The 16,613-nt window shown below is 43.3% G+C and overlaps 1 protein-coding gene across 8 annotated transcripts in view; it reads left to right on the forward strand.

Annotated features, from left to right (window-relative positions):
• The window catches only part of AGAP1 (ArfGAP with GTPase domain, ankyrin repeat and PH domain 1), a 392,763-nt gene extending 378,313 nt beyond the window's left edge, over positions 1–14,450 (forward strand). For all 8 annotated transcript variants that reach the window (XM_076342039.1, XM_076342040.1, XM_076342041.1 and 5 more), the window contains 2 exons: positions 12,337–12,592; positions 13,082–14,450. In XM_076342039.1, coding sequence (XP_076198154.1) covers positions 12,337–12,592; positions 13,082–13,285 — 460 coding nt within the window. In that variant the 3' untranslated portion in view covers positions 13,286–14,450. The remainder of the gene's footprint in view (positions 1–12,336; positions 12,593–13,081) is intronic.
• The last annotated feature ends 2,163 nt before the right edge of the window (positions 14,451–16,613 follow it).

Here is a 16,613-nt window from a genome sequence, read left to right on the forward strand (position 1 = left end):
CAGGGGACAAAGTGAATTCCAATGTTATTTAAGAGGTTAAGTAGAAATAAGATGCAGGTGACAGCCCAAGGCTGGGGAATCATGCACTGCTCTTCTTAAGGGGTTTTTTTGGGGAAGACCCTCCACAAAATTTAAAATGAGTGGGGGCAGGGGCAGTTTGGCAAGTAAAATTTGGTCCTACCGCGACTAACCATGAGCTTACCTGGCTGCACATGAGAGGGAGCAGGGAAATGAAAGTTGTTTTGGTAATTCTGGCTTTGGAGAGTTCCTGTTCCTTACATCCACGTAATGTGATGTTACGTTTGTTGAGGAGGTGCAGTGAGGTGAGCTTCCAGCACTGGCTACGGATGTCCTGATGCTCTTGGGCATCCCAATGTAGGAGGAGGACAAAGCACTGTGAAAGACTATGGTGGTTTGTTGTTCTTGTCACAAGCTCAGAAGATCCTGTGGCCCTTTTCCTGAGCCCCCACAAGCATATCTCGTAGCGCTCAGAGCCAAAACGACTACAGTCATACAACGTTTGTCTGCTGATGGTGCTGTGGCAGCTGATGAGGGCAAATCACAAAGCGTTTAGCTCAATCAGAACAAATTTGTAGTAATTTTGAATTGAAATATGCAGAGGCTACCTAGGGTTGGGTCAGGTTTCTGGGTGCGCTTCTCCAAGGTCTGAACCTAGTTTGAGAAGGAAAAGAAAAGGAAAATGCATTACTAGTGACTCAGGTTGCCTTGTGTTCCTGACCAGGAGGCATCTTCACCACCATAGGCTACAAAGCTGAAACTAAAGTCTGTTTCTAGCCTTGTTCAGCAGAAAATGAAGGGAAACTTGCTTTGCAAAGCATCCAAAATACAGTGTTGCTTGCATAGACTATAAGCACCAAGATGTGGTTTAAGCTGTGACTAGAGGTTTAACATAAATTTGTATGTATGCTGAAGATGCTAAACCATACAGACTATTTCTTTCTCTCTGCTTCTGTATTTTTCCTTTTTCTGAATGCCCAAATACGCAGCATCGGGTGTCTTAGCATTTGTGGATGTCATAGGGTGGGAAGCTGAAGGATCTGCTCTGAGTAACGGTATTGATAGAGTATTGCATGGTGCATGGTCAGATACAAGGATGTAATTTAACTAAGAGATTCACGGCTGGCTTGTGAATGACGGTGAAACTCCCAAGTATGACGTGTGTAATAAATCTGGTTTGATGCAGAATTAATGTGGTATTCAAAATTATTATTTACCATTTGAAGTTCAGACGTGACTGTGTACGAGAAGTAAATAGCTGTGCACAAGGCATTGGGGAAGGGCGATTAGAGGGGAAAAGAAAAATACCCGCTTGCATTGTTTCACAAGTGCATTCCTGGGTAACACTAATGAGAATTGCACTTTAAATGCAGGATTGATTTGTGATGAGATCAGCTCTAAAGAGTACATTTGTGGAATGATAACCTGATTGGTGGCGCTGCCTCTTGAAGGACTGAAGGGGTCTAATTGGCATATAACGCACTATAAATTTATTAGCAGCTTCTGCTTTCCCATTGGCGGACCTTCTCCTGCTAACCACCAGGAAATTACCAATTTTCAGGAGTTAGTCACTCAAGTCGCACCGCGTCTGGGTTTTAAAAAGAAGCCTACATTGCTGCTCTTAAAAGTCCTGGCTTAGAACTGGTACATCAACGGCCGGCTGGAAATCAGTCACTTCTGTAGTGGACAACTTGAGCACCGTGTGTTTACTATTCAACTTCTATCCTCCTTGGCTTGTTCCTCCTTCCCACCACCTTGCCGCAAACCCAAGTTGCACAAAGACCGTTAGGAGGTAACTAATCAGTTTGGCAGCCCTTGGGCTGCAGCTGCCACAAACCAGAAATTACAATTTTTTGGCAGTTCACGTTGAGGGCTTTGATGTACTTATTGATACATTCAGCCCTGGGGCATATTGGGCAGAAGAGGACATACCCACTATTTATTTTTTTTCAGGAGCACAATAGAAATATTCAGGAGCCGATGTAATTATTTCAGTGACTTTGCTTTTAAGATTGAGTCACAAATTAGAAAATAATATTCACATGTTTCTTCTAATTGGTAACAGATTAGGGATATTTTATCTTTTTTAAATAATTTCCAAATGTGTCCTGAAGAGGGATTTGGAGGGAAGTAACTGAAAGAGAGAGGGCACTTATGCACTGAGAGCACTTGGGCAGGAGGCTTTAATTCTTTAATTCTGGCACACAGCTTTTAAATCTGCGCACCTCTCTCCGGAGGTGCTCTCAAAGTGGAACTTGCTGTCACTTTTGGCAGGCATCTCCGATGCGGATTTTCTTTGCTGTCAGGTTTTATGTGGGTTTCCCACTGTTAAGCACCAACCGTATGGCTTGTAAATCATAAAAGCCTAAAGGTTTGCAAGTGATTAATAGGCAGAGGTGCGCAATTAGAAATGCCTCAGCAGTACTTGAGCATTCGAGTGTCTCTTGAAAGCCGAGTCCATTTCTAATCTCACCTTTTGGGGCACATTTGGGCAACCCCAATGTTGCGTGTCCCGTTGTTGAAAATATGCAAACAAAAAACCAACACTGAGGTTTCATTTCTTAGGTACAGAGGAAACTTCATGGATTTCTGTGGATGTTAACTGCTGAGGATTTCTCAAGTCTTTCTCTTTTTTTGGTCTTAGTTACTCAAGTTAATTCTTCATCTTCTTTGCTTTTTCAGAAATGTGAGCTGATCTACCAACAGCCTTTTTTAAACTAATTATCGTTTGTGGTTTTAGAAAGGCATCAAACACCTGCAGCGCACTAAAACTGAGGTAGCGGGAAGTCCCATCACTTGCTGAACAGAGAGGATACCTCAGGAGATCTAACTTGCCAAGACAGGCAGCATTTTTACTAAATAAAAATAGTCATTAAAAAAATGTGACTAATGGAATAGTCTGGTGACATAAACGATTTCTGTAGAGTCCTTAGCATCAGTGAGATGTAAGAGGCAGCCAAAGCAGCTGAAGAAGTGACCATTAGAGGTGGCGTAGTGGAACAGGCAGAGGTGTGTTGGTGGAGAAGAGCAGATGTGGTGGAGAGGAAGAAGAGGGTATGGGATATATTGGAATTGTCAGTGAGGAGACGTTGGAAGGTGAGGGGAGAATTCCAAGTCAGTAGGGAAGACCTGGACAGTGGAGAGGTCCCTGTAGCATCTGAAGAACATGGGTCACAGAAATGCTGCCCACGGGGATGGTCTGGGTACTTCCCAGCCCTCTAAACCTTCAGCTGCAAACATGCCTGCCTTCCACTACTGGCTCGCGCAGAGCAAGCATTTGTTTTTATTTGCTTGCTGCTCCAAGTGTGTTTTGCTTCACAGTCTATGCTCAAATACAATGTTTATTGCTTGTATTTTCTCTTTTATGTCTTATATAAATTCAGTGTAATGTTGAGGCATTTTTTTTCAAATACTCCAAAGAGTATCATCTTATTGCTTCTGCTGGAATTAAGGTAATATTAAAGCCCCCTGAAAGGGCTTTTGTTGTTCCTTGTAAACAAAACTATAGGAGTTATTGGTAACAAAGGACCAAAATTGTCAAGAAAATTTTTGAAGGTCTTTGTGAAGTGTTGTAATAAGACTGTCCTCTTCCAGTTCCTGATCCTCAGGTAAAGATTGCGTTCCCCTTCTGCAGCCCATAACGTATTTTTTCTATTTTGGACCATTGAAGCCACCTTTGTGTGCTAAGTAAGCTCTGATTTGAGGTCTCTTTAGTGTCTGCGCTGCAAGTTTATCAACCTTTTGGGTAGACCTTGGAGGGTTCCTGCCCCCCTATTATTTATAAAGCATTGGTGCAGTCGTAGTTATGCTACTTCTCCACTTTACAGCATTATGAGCAGAGGAAAAGCTCCATTTCTCTTCTCTCATCTGTTTATGATGTGATACGTTCCAAAGCAGATCACATCAGCGACTGTTATGGTATCCTTAATGCGCTGTGATAGTCGCATCACGGGAGGAGCCGCTGGAAAGCACATCGCTGATGTACGTCCCTGTTACATGCCACATTACTCAGGGTCTGTGGGAACCTCACTTGGCTACCTCGCTCTGTCTCTCACCTGGCACAGATTATTGAGATTTATGCATTGAAATATTTGTATGTCACTTCCTCCCCCCTCTTTGAATACTGCACAAGAGCTTCCTCTAATATGAATATGAAAGCAGAAGCCTGGTTTGGGGTGGAAACAGCCAGATTTTTAGACATAGTTAACCAAGGTAACAGACTACCTTCATTTCCACAAAACATTTCCTAATAGTTCATTTTTAGTTCCATTATCTGTTCAAAACTACTTTCACGTTTTGTGTGGAAATTGATTTCAAATGGAATTGTCATATTTTTCCTAAAAAAAAAAAAAAGGGAAAAAAGTATGTAATGATTTCTTGAGCTATATTTAAAATAACATTGCATTAAGTATAGCCTTCCTATAGGAGAAAATTAGTGTTAACAATTTGCAAATTAATGGAATCTTCTAAACTGAGTGTATATCAAATTGTAAACTGAAATTTCCAGTCTGTGTTTAGGTACTGGCACAATGCAGTTTGATTTATACACTTAAGACATCAGGTTAAGTATGGTTACACATGAATAATGAAATGCAGTAGATACATGTTTGTAATTACTATTCTCTGCGCACACACACATATATATATATATTACTGTGAACAAGCAAGAAGGAAATACGCTCCTTGGTTTTAGCATTTCCATGCAACTGTTGTAGAGCAGCTTTCGGCTTGTTTTAGGTAATATTTGTAGTATGCCCAAGTGTTGAGGTTGACCACCCAAGAAATTGAAGCAGTCCATGTATGTATCTAGAACCACACAGTGATAACTCACTTACTAGCCTTCTTTTTTGGTAGCCAGCACAGTGATATGTTTTGCTTTAAAATTTTCATGGATGTTTATATGCTTGTACATCAATATCTAGGTAAAAGGAATCGGATCAGGAACTCAATAGTTTTTCTGTTGGTCAGCAGGCGGCGGGTGGAAGGGAGCGGTCATTCATGGCTGTTGTATTCCAGATTCTCATAAGGTCTCTCCTTGCACATCTTAGCAGAAACCCATCTTCCTCCACTGTTCACAGTGCTTTTTTTTAATTGCTTTCACCAAGCTAAGTGTTTAAAATCCTTAGAGTTCACTGTTGTTAGGTTTTTTCCCTCCTAAATGTTGCTGGCAATGCTGTTTAAAAAAAATTCTGGGGCTTTTGGGGTTAGTGGAAAAGTACGATTTGTGGCATTCTTCAAGCTTTTTGTTAAATCTCTAGGGACTGTTTTCATTTCACATAGTTGCACGGAACAAAAAAAGCTTGGATTTGTATTGAGAAAAGACTTAACCAGCTTGCAGAGCTTACAGTTGTCACACTTACAATCTTTATTCTCAACTTAATAAGCCTTTTCTTAGTATCTGCAGTATTCCCTACTGTTGTATGTCACGCAGCTTTTGCTTAACTTTATACAGAGTAAACCTCAGATGTGATATATTTATCGAGTATACCTTAAAAATTATTAGATTGAGTGTTGCGCAGTGAAAACATAAGTTTGCTGCAATTTTATGTGATGTATCGGAGCCCTCAATTGCGGGATATTTATCTAAAAAGACTGAAGTCAGTAAACCTTGATGTCTCGGCCAGGCTGGTAATTAATGTTTTGCAGTAATAAATCCTGCAGGTGTCTTAACACCTAAGGGAGGGCTGCTGGTTACGCCGTGGCATAACTGGAAGCATAACCTAGAAGTGTGGAAATAATAGCTATTTTGGAGCCCTACGTAGGGGGATACTGTCAGAAGAGAGGGCAAAGAAAGTGGAGAAGCTCCACTGAATCCAAATTATGATTATACCGGTAAGTGTCATGCAAGACATGATTAATTTGAGAAGCACATTCAGCTTGAGCGATCTCTGTCCGTCATGCACAGTAGGGCTTTTTTTTTCCTTAAACACACAGCTATAAAAGGAAAACTGGAAAATGTAGTAGAGCTAATGGTGGAGAAGATCCCGACCTGTGGGCTTCAGAAAACAGCTTCCTGACAGTGCAAGGGGCTTTGGGCATGCTTCTGGTGGGAAACCACCTTTATTTGTGTCTTTTGGGGCAATGTTTTGTTTTGGTCGCTTGAATAGGTCTGATGGTAGGAGAAGTAACTTGAATTTGGAATATTTTTGCAGCACTGAATTGACTCTCTCTGTCTCTCCTTGCTGGTGAACAAAACTTTGCAGGTTTGACAGTGGGTTGAACGCACTCCTCAGCCAGATAACATCCCTGGCAGAGACAGTAATCAAATCATTTTCAAGCTGGGTTACTGCGCTGCTGGACTGGAGAGCCCTGGTCCAGCATCCAAGACAAGACACGGATTGGCTTATCTGCAGCTTTCCTATAGGGCTGTTCTTCGTCCGTCAGGGATGTTTAATTTGTAAGAAGTAATAAGCTTAATAGGTTGACTTTATTTAATTATTAATGACCCCTTTCTGTCCTTACAGCTCATAAAACACCCTGTAGGTTGGCAAAACACTCATAATATTGATCAGGAGCCAGAAAGATATTTATTTCGTCTTTGCCCCAGCGCACATAAATCTTGGTCCTTTGCCTCCTTTTCCTCGGCAGGCGGGATTTACAGTGGCCTGTTTCTTAAAAGCTTTTCGTAATTAAGGAATAAATACCCATCGGTCTTTGTTTGCTGTCTGGAGCCCTCTTGTTTGCCGGGGACCTATATATCCCCGGTGGGCTTGTGCGCCTTCCCCCTTAGCAACGCAGCCGGGGAGAGAAGGCATGCATGCTAGGAAGCAGTCAACTGCTAAGCACTTACTTTGCAATAGAGTGGGGTCTTCTCCTGCAGAGAGAGGAAGCCCCTGTGTTTTCTCAGCATATTGTTCCCAGCTCCTCTTCCATGCCTCTCCTCCCAGTTCCTGCTTTGCTTGGGGCAGGAAGACACTTTGGAAATTCCTTGCTGCTAGCCCTTTCTTCTTGCCTTCTCCTCTTCTCCCCCCTTAGCTAGTTGCAATTAAAAACATCATGAACCTTTCCCAACATTTCAATCCCGTCTCCCTCCCCCAGCCCCACCCCGCCCTGATGTTTCTCTTTTACCCATCCCAGCATTGCATCGCCGACTCTATCCAAAGCGATGCAGTTTATCAGATGTGCGTGGGGTCATCGCAAAGGGGTTTGTTTAAACGACAAGCCCCAGCAAAAACAGCTGCCCAGCACTGGTCATTAGGTGATGCGTGCTTCTTGCATGCTGGACCACAAAGCTAATGACACGTTCTGGGACTCTCCAGGAGTTTGGGAGGTACAGGGGTTAGATTTACTTCATTTTCTTGGAAGAGACACATTAACCTTGTCAGCTGGCCAACAGGAGAGAGAATTTGGCAGTGCTTTTGCTGAGCTGGCCAGGTTACTACTGCATTAAACGGTTGTACTTCAGTGAGCAACCAGAAATGGCAACACATGGGCACGTCACGTGCATGGCAACGCTAGAGACACTATTTAGAGGCCGCCTCAGTTACAGAATTATTTTCTTTAGCAAGAAAGAAGAAAAGATAAAAAATTTCAAGAACTTTCTAGTGTTGGAGGTGTGGAGAATAAAACTTCACTTCAAAATGCCTGCACCAAGGCTGCTCAGTATTTCTGATGGTGGGAAATCAATGCTTTGCCGTGGTAAATACCTGCTGTCCATTACATTTTTAATGCAACCTTTCAAAATTTCATTGAGCCTTTTAACAAACAGTGAGTAATTTTAGATAACGAGCAAGTGACACAACATTTTTGTCATCCTTGTTATCACTTTGGTAAGAACAAGGCTGCTCTGGTGCTGGAGCTGTTGAATTTTGATGGCAAGTTCTCAGGCTCACCATCCACATGCTGTTGCGTACACAATCAATTCCAAGTTGCCGTATGAACACAGCTTTTATTTCCACCCTGCACATCCTTTTCGTGTTTGCCTTTCATGCCTCTCCACCAAGTATATGAGGGGCAAATGAAGTTGAAGGCAGAGGTGAACGGGAGCGAGGAGGAGTAGGATGGAGAGTCAATACCAGCAGTACAAGGCTCCTGCTCAGATTTGTCAGGTGTAAAACCACACACGTTTAACCAAGGTGGGAGAGCCACACAATGCACTGTACAGGGCTGAGCTGTGTAGGCTCCTAAATGAGCATCTCTGGTGCAAACCCACAAGTGGAGAATGCAGTGTGGCTCCTGGAGCAAAGCTGTGCTCTAAGCAAATCTGCTTTTTATATTCTCTCATGCTACCTAGTTAGCCCTCCCCCCTTACAGTGCTCGGTATTTATGTTTCCAGATAGTAATGATGTGATGTGGCTGGCAGAGTAATTTAAATAATTGGACATTATCTTGAGAAGCAAGCACCTAATTAGATCAAAATAAACTGAGAACTGAAATTTTCATCTGTTTCTAATAACCCTTTACCTATGTGCAGTACTGCTGCCGTGGCAGAGATTTCATTATTCACACCACTGTGTGTACTTAGAGTTCACGAGGGATGGAGACTCCTGCAAGAGCAAAGAGCTTGGTGGTATTTTTTGGCCAAGACTTGGTGGCTCATTCCTCTCCTGGTACTGCAGAGTATTTTGCAGTCTTACCCTGTTGTATTTAGCCCTTGTATATAACCAGTGAGGTTTGAAGTTTGTATCAGCAGTCTGGGTTTGAATGCGTAGCTTCAGAGATAAAAGGCTCAAAGAAGGTCTGATCTTATAACTATAATTTTTCTTTCTCTAAGTTTATCTAGGAGTTTATAATCTGTTAATTCCTTTGTGCGTATGCATTGAAAAAATAGCAACTAGCATGATCACTGAAGAAGAGAGAAGTCATTTTAGTACGTGAGGAAGAGGCAGCTCACACATTCTCCAGCATTAGGTATCATCAGGACCATCTGAGCGCATGATGATGTTGCATTTCCAGCACGCTGGCTTTAATCTGGTCCTGAGAAAAGGACTCCGCTGGATTTTAAAAGTTCAGTAAAACAGTCTTGTGTTGGCTTTGACAACTACAACTGAAAGTCTCTGGTGTTGAGGGGGTCGTTTAGAGTGGAAGTTACCAGGATTACAGCTAATGGAAGAAAATGAGGGAAATATTTACTAGCCGATGTAATTTTCCTTTATTTTTAGGGATTGGTTCAGTGTCTTTCTCCTGATTAGTTGCTCTTCCTCACATTTCCTCGTACTCTTATTCAGCTGATTTATTTAAAGGTATGTCAGCGCTGGTTGAAATGAAACACTGTGTCTCCTCTTCCTGCTTATTGCTGACCACTCCAATAATTCATTTTTTAGCTCATTAGCTAACAGGGGATGTGAACAGTGGTCCTCCAGGGGACTGCAGTGAGGCTAAGTGATCTACTGCTGACAACTCTGCTCTTGGACTGGCCTTCCTTGGGGGAAATGAAACCTCAACCAAGACAAGCTGTGGATCCCAGAAGTTAAATTGGGGCATCAGAGAAACAATTACAGTATTTATGTCTTGTTGTCGGGGTTTCTAAGATGAATGCAAGCAGTGGAGCTGAAGCTGTCTTCCAGGAAAGTCCTCAGGACTTCCCGTTCAAAATGAAATGGTTTGTGCCAGAGATGTAGGGAGGATGTCCGTGGACGTTGGCTTTCTAGATACTCATTCAAAAACAGTCCCTCTACATTTTCACTGTCCATGAGGTGTGGGCGAGCGCACTTGTTTCCTCCTACCTCTATGATAAAGTTCCGTTTTCTACCAGAAAATCCAAATGACGTATCTTTCTTGTGCCCAGTTTGTACAGTTGCATAAGATCTAAATCTCATTCGATAGCCGATGTCAGTGCCATGCTGCCCCCAAATGTCTGAGGCTTTTAAAACACCTTTATTTTTGTTTGTAATGTTTGCTGTTTTCCTACCTTGGTGTCACTCCAAAGGTAGAATTTGGCCTTAATGAATTGAGTCTTTTGGTGGCCTACATGGTCAAGAAAAATTAGGTGGGTTTTCTGAAAAGGGAAACTGAAGTGAGGTAAAATAACCGCGTGCGAAGGTTGAATTTTTAGGTGAGCGTAGCCCAGTGGCACAGCCTGCTGCTGGCTGCAGGGTCCTGTTCTGGCCAGGCACACCAGTGAGCATCTCCTGAGGGACCTGATGTCTCCTTAGCTGCTGCCTGGCTCTGCAACATATTTCCTCTGGTGAAGGGATGGATCCTGACCAGAGCATACAGTCAGTGTTAATGCAGAGCATTTACGGGTTACTTGATCGTACTGCAGGAGAGTGCTTTAAGGAAGGACCATTTGCATCCTCTCCATCACTAATACAGGTGGCAGCACGTTCCCCTTCCTCAGAGTTAGATTTATTTTTAAATGGGTTTTCTGTTCTTTTCCCAGCCTTTTGGGACAGTAGGATCGGATTGTTGGTGTCTCTCCTGCTGTCTTGCAGCCTTCCAAGAGCAGCAGGATTGCCTTTGTCTGCTCCCATGCGATGCGCGGCAAATGTGAAATTCGTGCCGATGAATTTGGTAAACCAGCAGCCTAAGGCTCTGAAAGCCTCCACCTGAACTTGGCACTTACTGCCTCTGTTTCAGTACATACCATAGCTCACTATTACAGTTTAAGGTGAATTGTGATTAGAAGTGGGAGACTTATGTAAAACAGCCTGTTTTCTACACAGAAAGGGACTTTTCTTCAAGCCATGGTGATCGCAGCAACCGATGCTCTGACAGGAGCCAAAACTTACTATCACTCAAAAGATGGTCTGGGGGAGAGGGGGGATTCATCTGCAGACTCTATACGTATTTAAAAAAATGTATGAGAGCTTTACTAAACATTCTTGAAGATACACTGGATGGTTACTGGACCTAGAAGTGTTGCAGTGTTGCAAGAATGTCCATTTTATTGTAAATAATTGCATGTATGTTACTTTATCCTCCTCATTGCACTGTTTTTGGTTTGGGTTTTTTACCTCAAAAAAATACAAACACAAAAACCATGAGTTAAGGATGCAGTAGTATCAGAAGTCCTTTTCTTCCTCCTCTCCATCTGGAATACCTGAAATGATACTCTGTTTATCAGATCGTGCCATCAAAGGTTAATTTGCAGCTCCCCAAATGGTTGGGGTTTTTTTTTTTGGTGTGTCTTTTAGCTTGCAGGAGTCATTCAAAGGTTTGATTTTAAACGAAGCACTCTTTGTGTTAATTTTCTGTTTGCACTTTTGCTCCGAAAAAAGCCCTGGACCTGTTTGTAAGGTAAATTGTGGTCAGGGTAGAGAAACGCATGCCTTGGGAAGCTGTGCCTGAAAGCATCCAGGGAGGTCAAAGCAAGGTCACTCCGCATGTACCAGGAAATGATGCAAAACTAATCCAGATTTGCTGTTGGAAGGATCTGTTTACATAAGTATTTAAAAACAGATTAGGGCTAACCTGACACTAGATTACTGAGAGTAGTGTAAACACGGCTGAAAGGCGTAAACAGAGCTTTGCCTTTTGTACTCCAGAGTAGAAAATCTGTCACCAGTAACAAGTTGCCTGGCTTAGGTGATGTATATGGTTTTCACAGGCTGGACAGATTACCTGAGGTACCTCTAAATGGGACTTTGTCTAGGGCTAGATCTCTTAGATCATATAATTGTATGGTAATTTTTTTAATGGAGAGTTGAGGGACTTGTTTGTAGTCCTTGTTATCCTGTAACCTAATAGCATCCAGAAGGCTTTTGATAGTTCTTTGACATATCAGGAGGAAATGGTGCTTCAAAGTATTTTTTTGGTGGTTTGCATTTTGGAAAAACAAACAGAGGAACCATCCGTATGCCTTTTGCATTGGAAACATTACTCAACTTGTAGAGGGAAAAAGCACCCCTGTAAGCAAGGCTGTGTCTTTCAGGGCTCGCTCTCCCATCTGAAATGCAAGCCCAGGTGCTTGGTTACTTCTGGTCTTAGATACAGAAATTTGGTGCATTTTCTGTAATGTATTTTGCAGCACAACCTTAACGTGGAACCAGGCTGCCTGTTTTGTCTTTGGTCTTCATGATGGTGAGGGCTCTTGCACTGACCTCTTGCCAGTCCTCGGGGCAGCCCGGGGCTTTTTAAGACCTTCTGGCTGTTGTGATCTTACGACCCTGTAGGCACGGCATCCACCGAGGGGGAGCTCGGACACTGCAATAATATGACTTGGTAATGATGAGATGGGTGACACAAATATCACTGCAAAATAAGATTTGGATGAACTGTTTCTATGAGGGCTTTCTTGCCAAAAATATGAAGGGGGAATAATTTTCATGTTGGTTAACTGCTGTTTGCTAGCATAGCGATAGCCGAAGCTGAACTTGCACCATTTTACAGAGTCAGCGAAGTTGGGTTAGAGTGACCTGTCTCCTTTGGCTTCTCTAGGGAAGAAAAAGAGCGCTGGATACGTGCAAAATACGAGCAGAAGCTCTTCCTTGCCCCGCTGCAGTGCCTGGAGCTTTCTCTGGGCCAGCATCTCCTGAGGGCTACAGCCGAGGAGGACTTGCGGACAGTCATCCTGCTCCTTGCCCACGGGACTCGGGAAGAGGTCAATGAGACCTGCGGAGATGGTGATGGGCGCACTGCCCTCCACTTGGCGTGCAGGAAAGGAAATGTGGTGTTAGTGCAACTCTTGATTTGGGTAAGTACTTGGTGTCTGGGGAGGGGGCTGGCTGGGTTGGCTTTCGCTTGGCTATGTCCCTCAGCAGGACCTCCCTAATCTCCTTCCTGCGGGTTCCAGAAAGCCTTTGCTGGTGTGCCAAGTCTAGGTGTTCCTCATTTCATGTTCTCAAAAGACAGCAATGTAATAAAGAAGTATATTTCTGCCTGTCTGCTGCTACTTGATGGAAAGTAAAGGAGAACGTGGGAAATGAGGAAGGAGAGATTTCTCTAGCACCTGTTTGAAACACCACCGTGGCAAATTTTGTTCCACATGCAAGCCTCTCCCCACAGAAACCTTTACGTATGTGACTCAGTGCTGTTCACATTGTCAGGCTGGTATCCTGCCTGCTCTCTTCTCCCTCTCCCCATCCTCAGTTACATTCAAACCAATCTGTCCCGAGTCCGATCCCTCCATTTTAACGCTCTGTTGGCACCGCAGCTTCCAACAACACATCTCTTCTTTCTGTAGTATGGTGTCGACGTGATGGCACGCGATGCCCATGGAAACACGGCGTTGGCCTACGCCCGGCAGGCCTCCAGCCAGGAGTGCATTGACGTTCTCCTCCAGTACGGCTGCCCCGATGAGCGCTTCGTCCTCATGGCCACTCCAAACTTGTCCAGGAAGAACAATAACCGGAACAACAGCAGCGGAAGGATGCCCACCATCATCTGAGGAGCTCACTCGTGTATTTGCTGACCTGAATTACATCCGCAGCCTCATATTCCTCCATCCCCATCACAGCTCTGCTCTGTGAGTCTGGTAACTCTCCTTTTCCCTTTTCCCTTCGGTACATCCCTGTCCCATCCGGAAACGGTGCATCTGGAGAGTGCAAGGGGATGAGAAGGAGCAAAAGGGGCTGCAGAGAAAGCAGTTGTTTCAGTGACAGCTCTCAAATGATGGAAACAAGCAGGCGAGAGCACGTGGGTTAAGCAGGACACGCCATGCATGGCACTGGGACCGTGGGAGAGCGGTCATCCCCGGGGGGGACGCAGGCTCCCCGAGCGTGCAGGGAAGGGGCGGAGGGAGAGACGAGCGAGAGGAGAAGGAAGGAGAGATGGTGACTTTCCGTAACTGACAGTTAAGCACATCAGTACATTTCACCTCTACCAAACGCGACGCCTGGATTTCATTCTCTTCTCTGAAGAGCTTGACAGCATAAATCAGAAGCAAGCACAGAGTTTGTCAGGTTTGAAGCTCCTATGATGGTATGTGTCAAATCAGTTGTAGCTAATCTGTCCGGGGAGAATACTGGCTTCATTACACTTGTATAGTTGAGTTCTTCCAGCATTACCGCTGTTTAATAGAACATGATTAGTCATCACGGAGAAAAAAGCATATTAGCTGAAGAGGTAGTTACATGGCACGCTTCGGTGATTGCTTGGATGTGATTGCAATATTCTTAGAAGCATCATATTATCTCAGACATGTTCTTTCAAGCCCTTGGAGCCCTCCTTTCTAAATTCACTGTCATAATTTAGTATCTGTTTAATTTTTCAGTCCAAAGAGAGGAAATGAGTTGCTGAGTGTTATTTGACTGCAGTCTCCTTGGTGTAAAAACAAAATGGAAAAAATAAATAAGAGTAACTATGAAACACAAAAAGGAATAATGAATACCGCTAAGGAAAAACATTTCAAGTACATTTAGCAAAATTAATAAACGCATTAAAGGTTAATATTTTTTCAGCCAGCAGAAATAGGTTCTGTCATTTTGCCAAGGTAAATGTGTTGAATTTTTGGTCACTCCTGTGATGCATTGCCTAACTTATACAGATTTTTGTATTGTGTCTCTAGATTATATGTGTGTAAAATCTATTTGAATAAAAAAAACATAAATATGCATTGATTTTTTTTTTTTTTGTACAGAAAATGACATCTCTGTTAATTTATAAACTGTAATGGATGTGAACTAAATAATGTGCAACTAGTTAGGATCTGTGGGTTACAGATCATTGTACATTGAAAATATTCCCAGCAGTGAGCTCTTGTTTCCATCGCAAGCCTTTGAGGAACATATCAGAAGGAGATTATGGCACGTTTGGCATGGAAAAAAAAGTGTACGAGACCTTTTAGAAAGGAAAAAGAGGCTGTTTCTCAGCGCTGTAAATATATTTTACTCTAGAAATCATGAAGCTTTCACAAGCCAAGACAAAAAGCCCTAGTCTGGCTGTGGGAAGATCAGATTTGATTAAGTTCAGAATTGATAGCCTTCACAGCGGCAAGCAGGGCATGGCTGCGCTTGACTCCCAACTTGGCTGCTTTCTGGAAGAAAAATGGCTTGTGAAAGTAGCCTGGACAGTTCATTTGAATTCAAGTTTTAATACTTGATTTGATTATTTTGGTATTACCAGGCAGATCCCAGCTTCTCCTGTTTTCAGCGAAGTAGGATTCTGGCACGGGGAAGCAGGCTTGTATCGTTTTTGGCAGGCAGAAAAGTGATTTTTTTTTAAGTGGCATATGGCAATGTGAAGATGGGGGAAGGGTATATCACGGAGAAAGTTGAAAATTCAACTGAATTCAATGGCAAAGGAGCAATTATGTGAAGGCAGCGAGGTGCACACAGCATAGTAATTTGCAAATCTACCTGCTCGTATGTATTTCCCAAGCCTTCAGTGGTGCTCTTCCTTGGGGCTCTGGATTTCATTTGGCATACAAATGGGAGGAGCGTAGCAATTGCTAAATAAACTATATGTGGACAAAATGTGAAGGAAAAAACGTAATCTGGTTATCTTAAGTAAAAAAAAATCAGAATATTACAGATTTGATGTAAAATCATCAAATTGTGGAAGAAAAGCGAGCCTCAAGGTGGAAGCACGAGAATATTGACCAGCTTTTCCTATTCAGTGGTGTTCTCATTTTGTACTTTGTTACTGTATAGACCTTTGACTATTTGGGGTGGGGGAAATCTTTCTTCAACCAGCCTAGGCTGGCTGCATTGGCATAAGGCTACAGCCGATTCTCTTCATACTGGGATAATTTTTTTTTTTTTTAATTGAGTAAGGGTGTCTGTTATAATTGCTATTTCTCCATCATTCCCATGCAGCTCCCTGATCTTTGGTACTGACAGGCAGTCCTTCAGCGATGGAACAACCCATCTAATGTGCAGCTGAAGGGGATGCTGTGAAGCATCGTGAGCTTGGTGCTCACGAGCTTTACACCCCTACCGGAGGGACACAGCAGGGATTCAGGAATCACGGCTTGTGGTCCCAGAGGTGCTATAGCTGCCTGCTGTTCCCCTGGGAGCATCAAGGGCATTTATATCTGAAAGCCAAGCCCAATGTTTCAAATACATGGTAGGCAGATTTGCCACCGTTAAGTTCTCAATGCATGTTGCATTTCCGAGCTCTTTTTTTCCTAACTGAAAATATTTTCTGCACACAATTTAATGCTCTCTTTGGGCCACCTTCCTCTTATAAAGCTGAGAGCGATGCTTGAGAAACAAGGGCAACCAGGCTGTCATGCAGATTTCAGGCAGAAGAATTACACACTCCTTTCATAAAAATTTTCTGAAGGCGAACATCGAAAAAAACCAGAATATTTTTAGGAGAGGAAATTCCACTGTATTATAGGAAAAATGATATATCCAGGCTAGCCAACTAATAACCTCATGCTTTAATTAAGCAGTAGCACAGTTGCTTTTAACCTAAACATAGTTCTTCCTTGGAGGTGTAAGCGTTGGCAGTAACTGCGTTGAAGTGGCATAGACTATGTGACGGCTTCCCCAAACGTGTGGGGGTCTGTGGGAAGGATACCTGGTCGAGCATGCAGCAGCGATCCCTTCAAAAGATGGGAGGTCACCCAGTGCTGTCTCTCCAAGTCAGGAGAGACCTTCCGTGGCACTACAGCTGGCGATGCTCCAGCCACAGGAGAACAGACCGAGGGTCTGTGCCTCATGGGGTGTTGGCTACAGCATCCCTTCTTCAAATGGGTTTGGTTGGATGTCTGTGAGAAGTTGTGTAGCACCTCCTGAGCTAGTGGGACAGGCCACCCGGCAAGGAAGTCA

Source organism: Aptenodytes patagonicus, chromosome 6, assembly GCF_965638725.1.
Source record: "Aptenodytes patagonicus chromosome 6, bAptPat1.pri.cur, whole genome shotgun sequence".
Taxonomy (NCBI): Eukaryota; Metazoa; Chordata; class Aves; order Sphenisciformes; family Spheniscidae; genus Aptenodytes; species Aptenodytes patagonicus.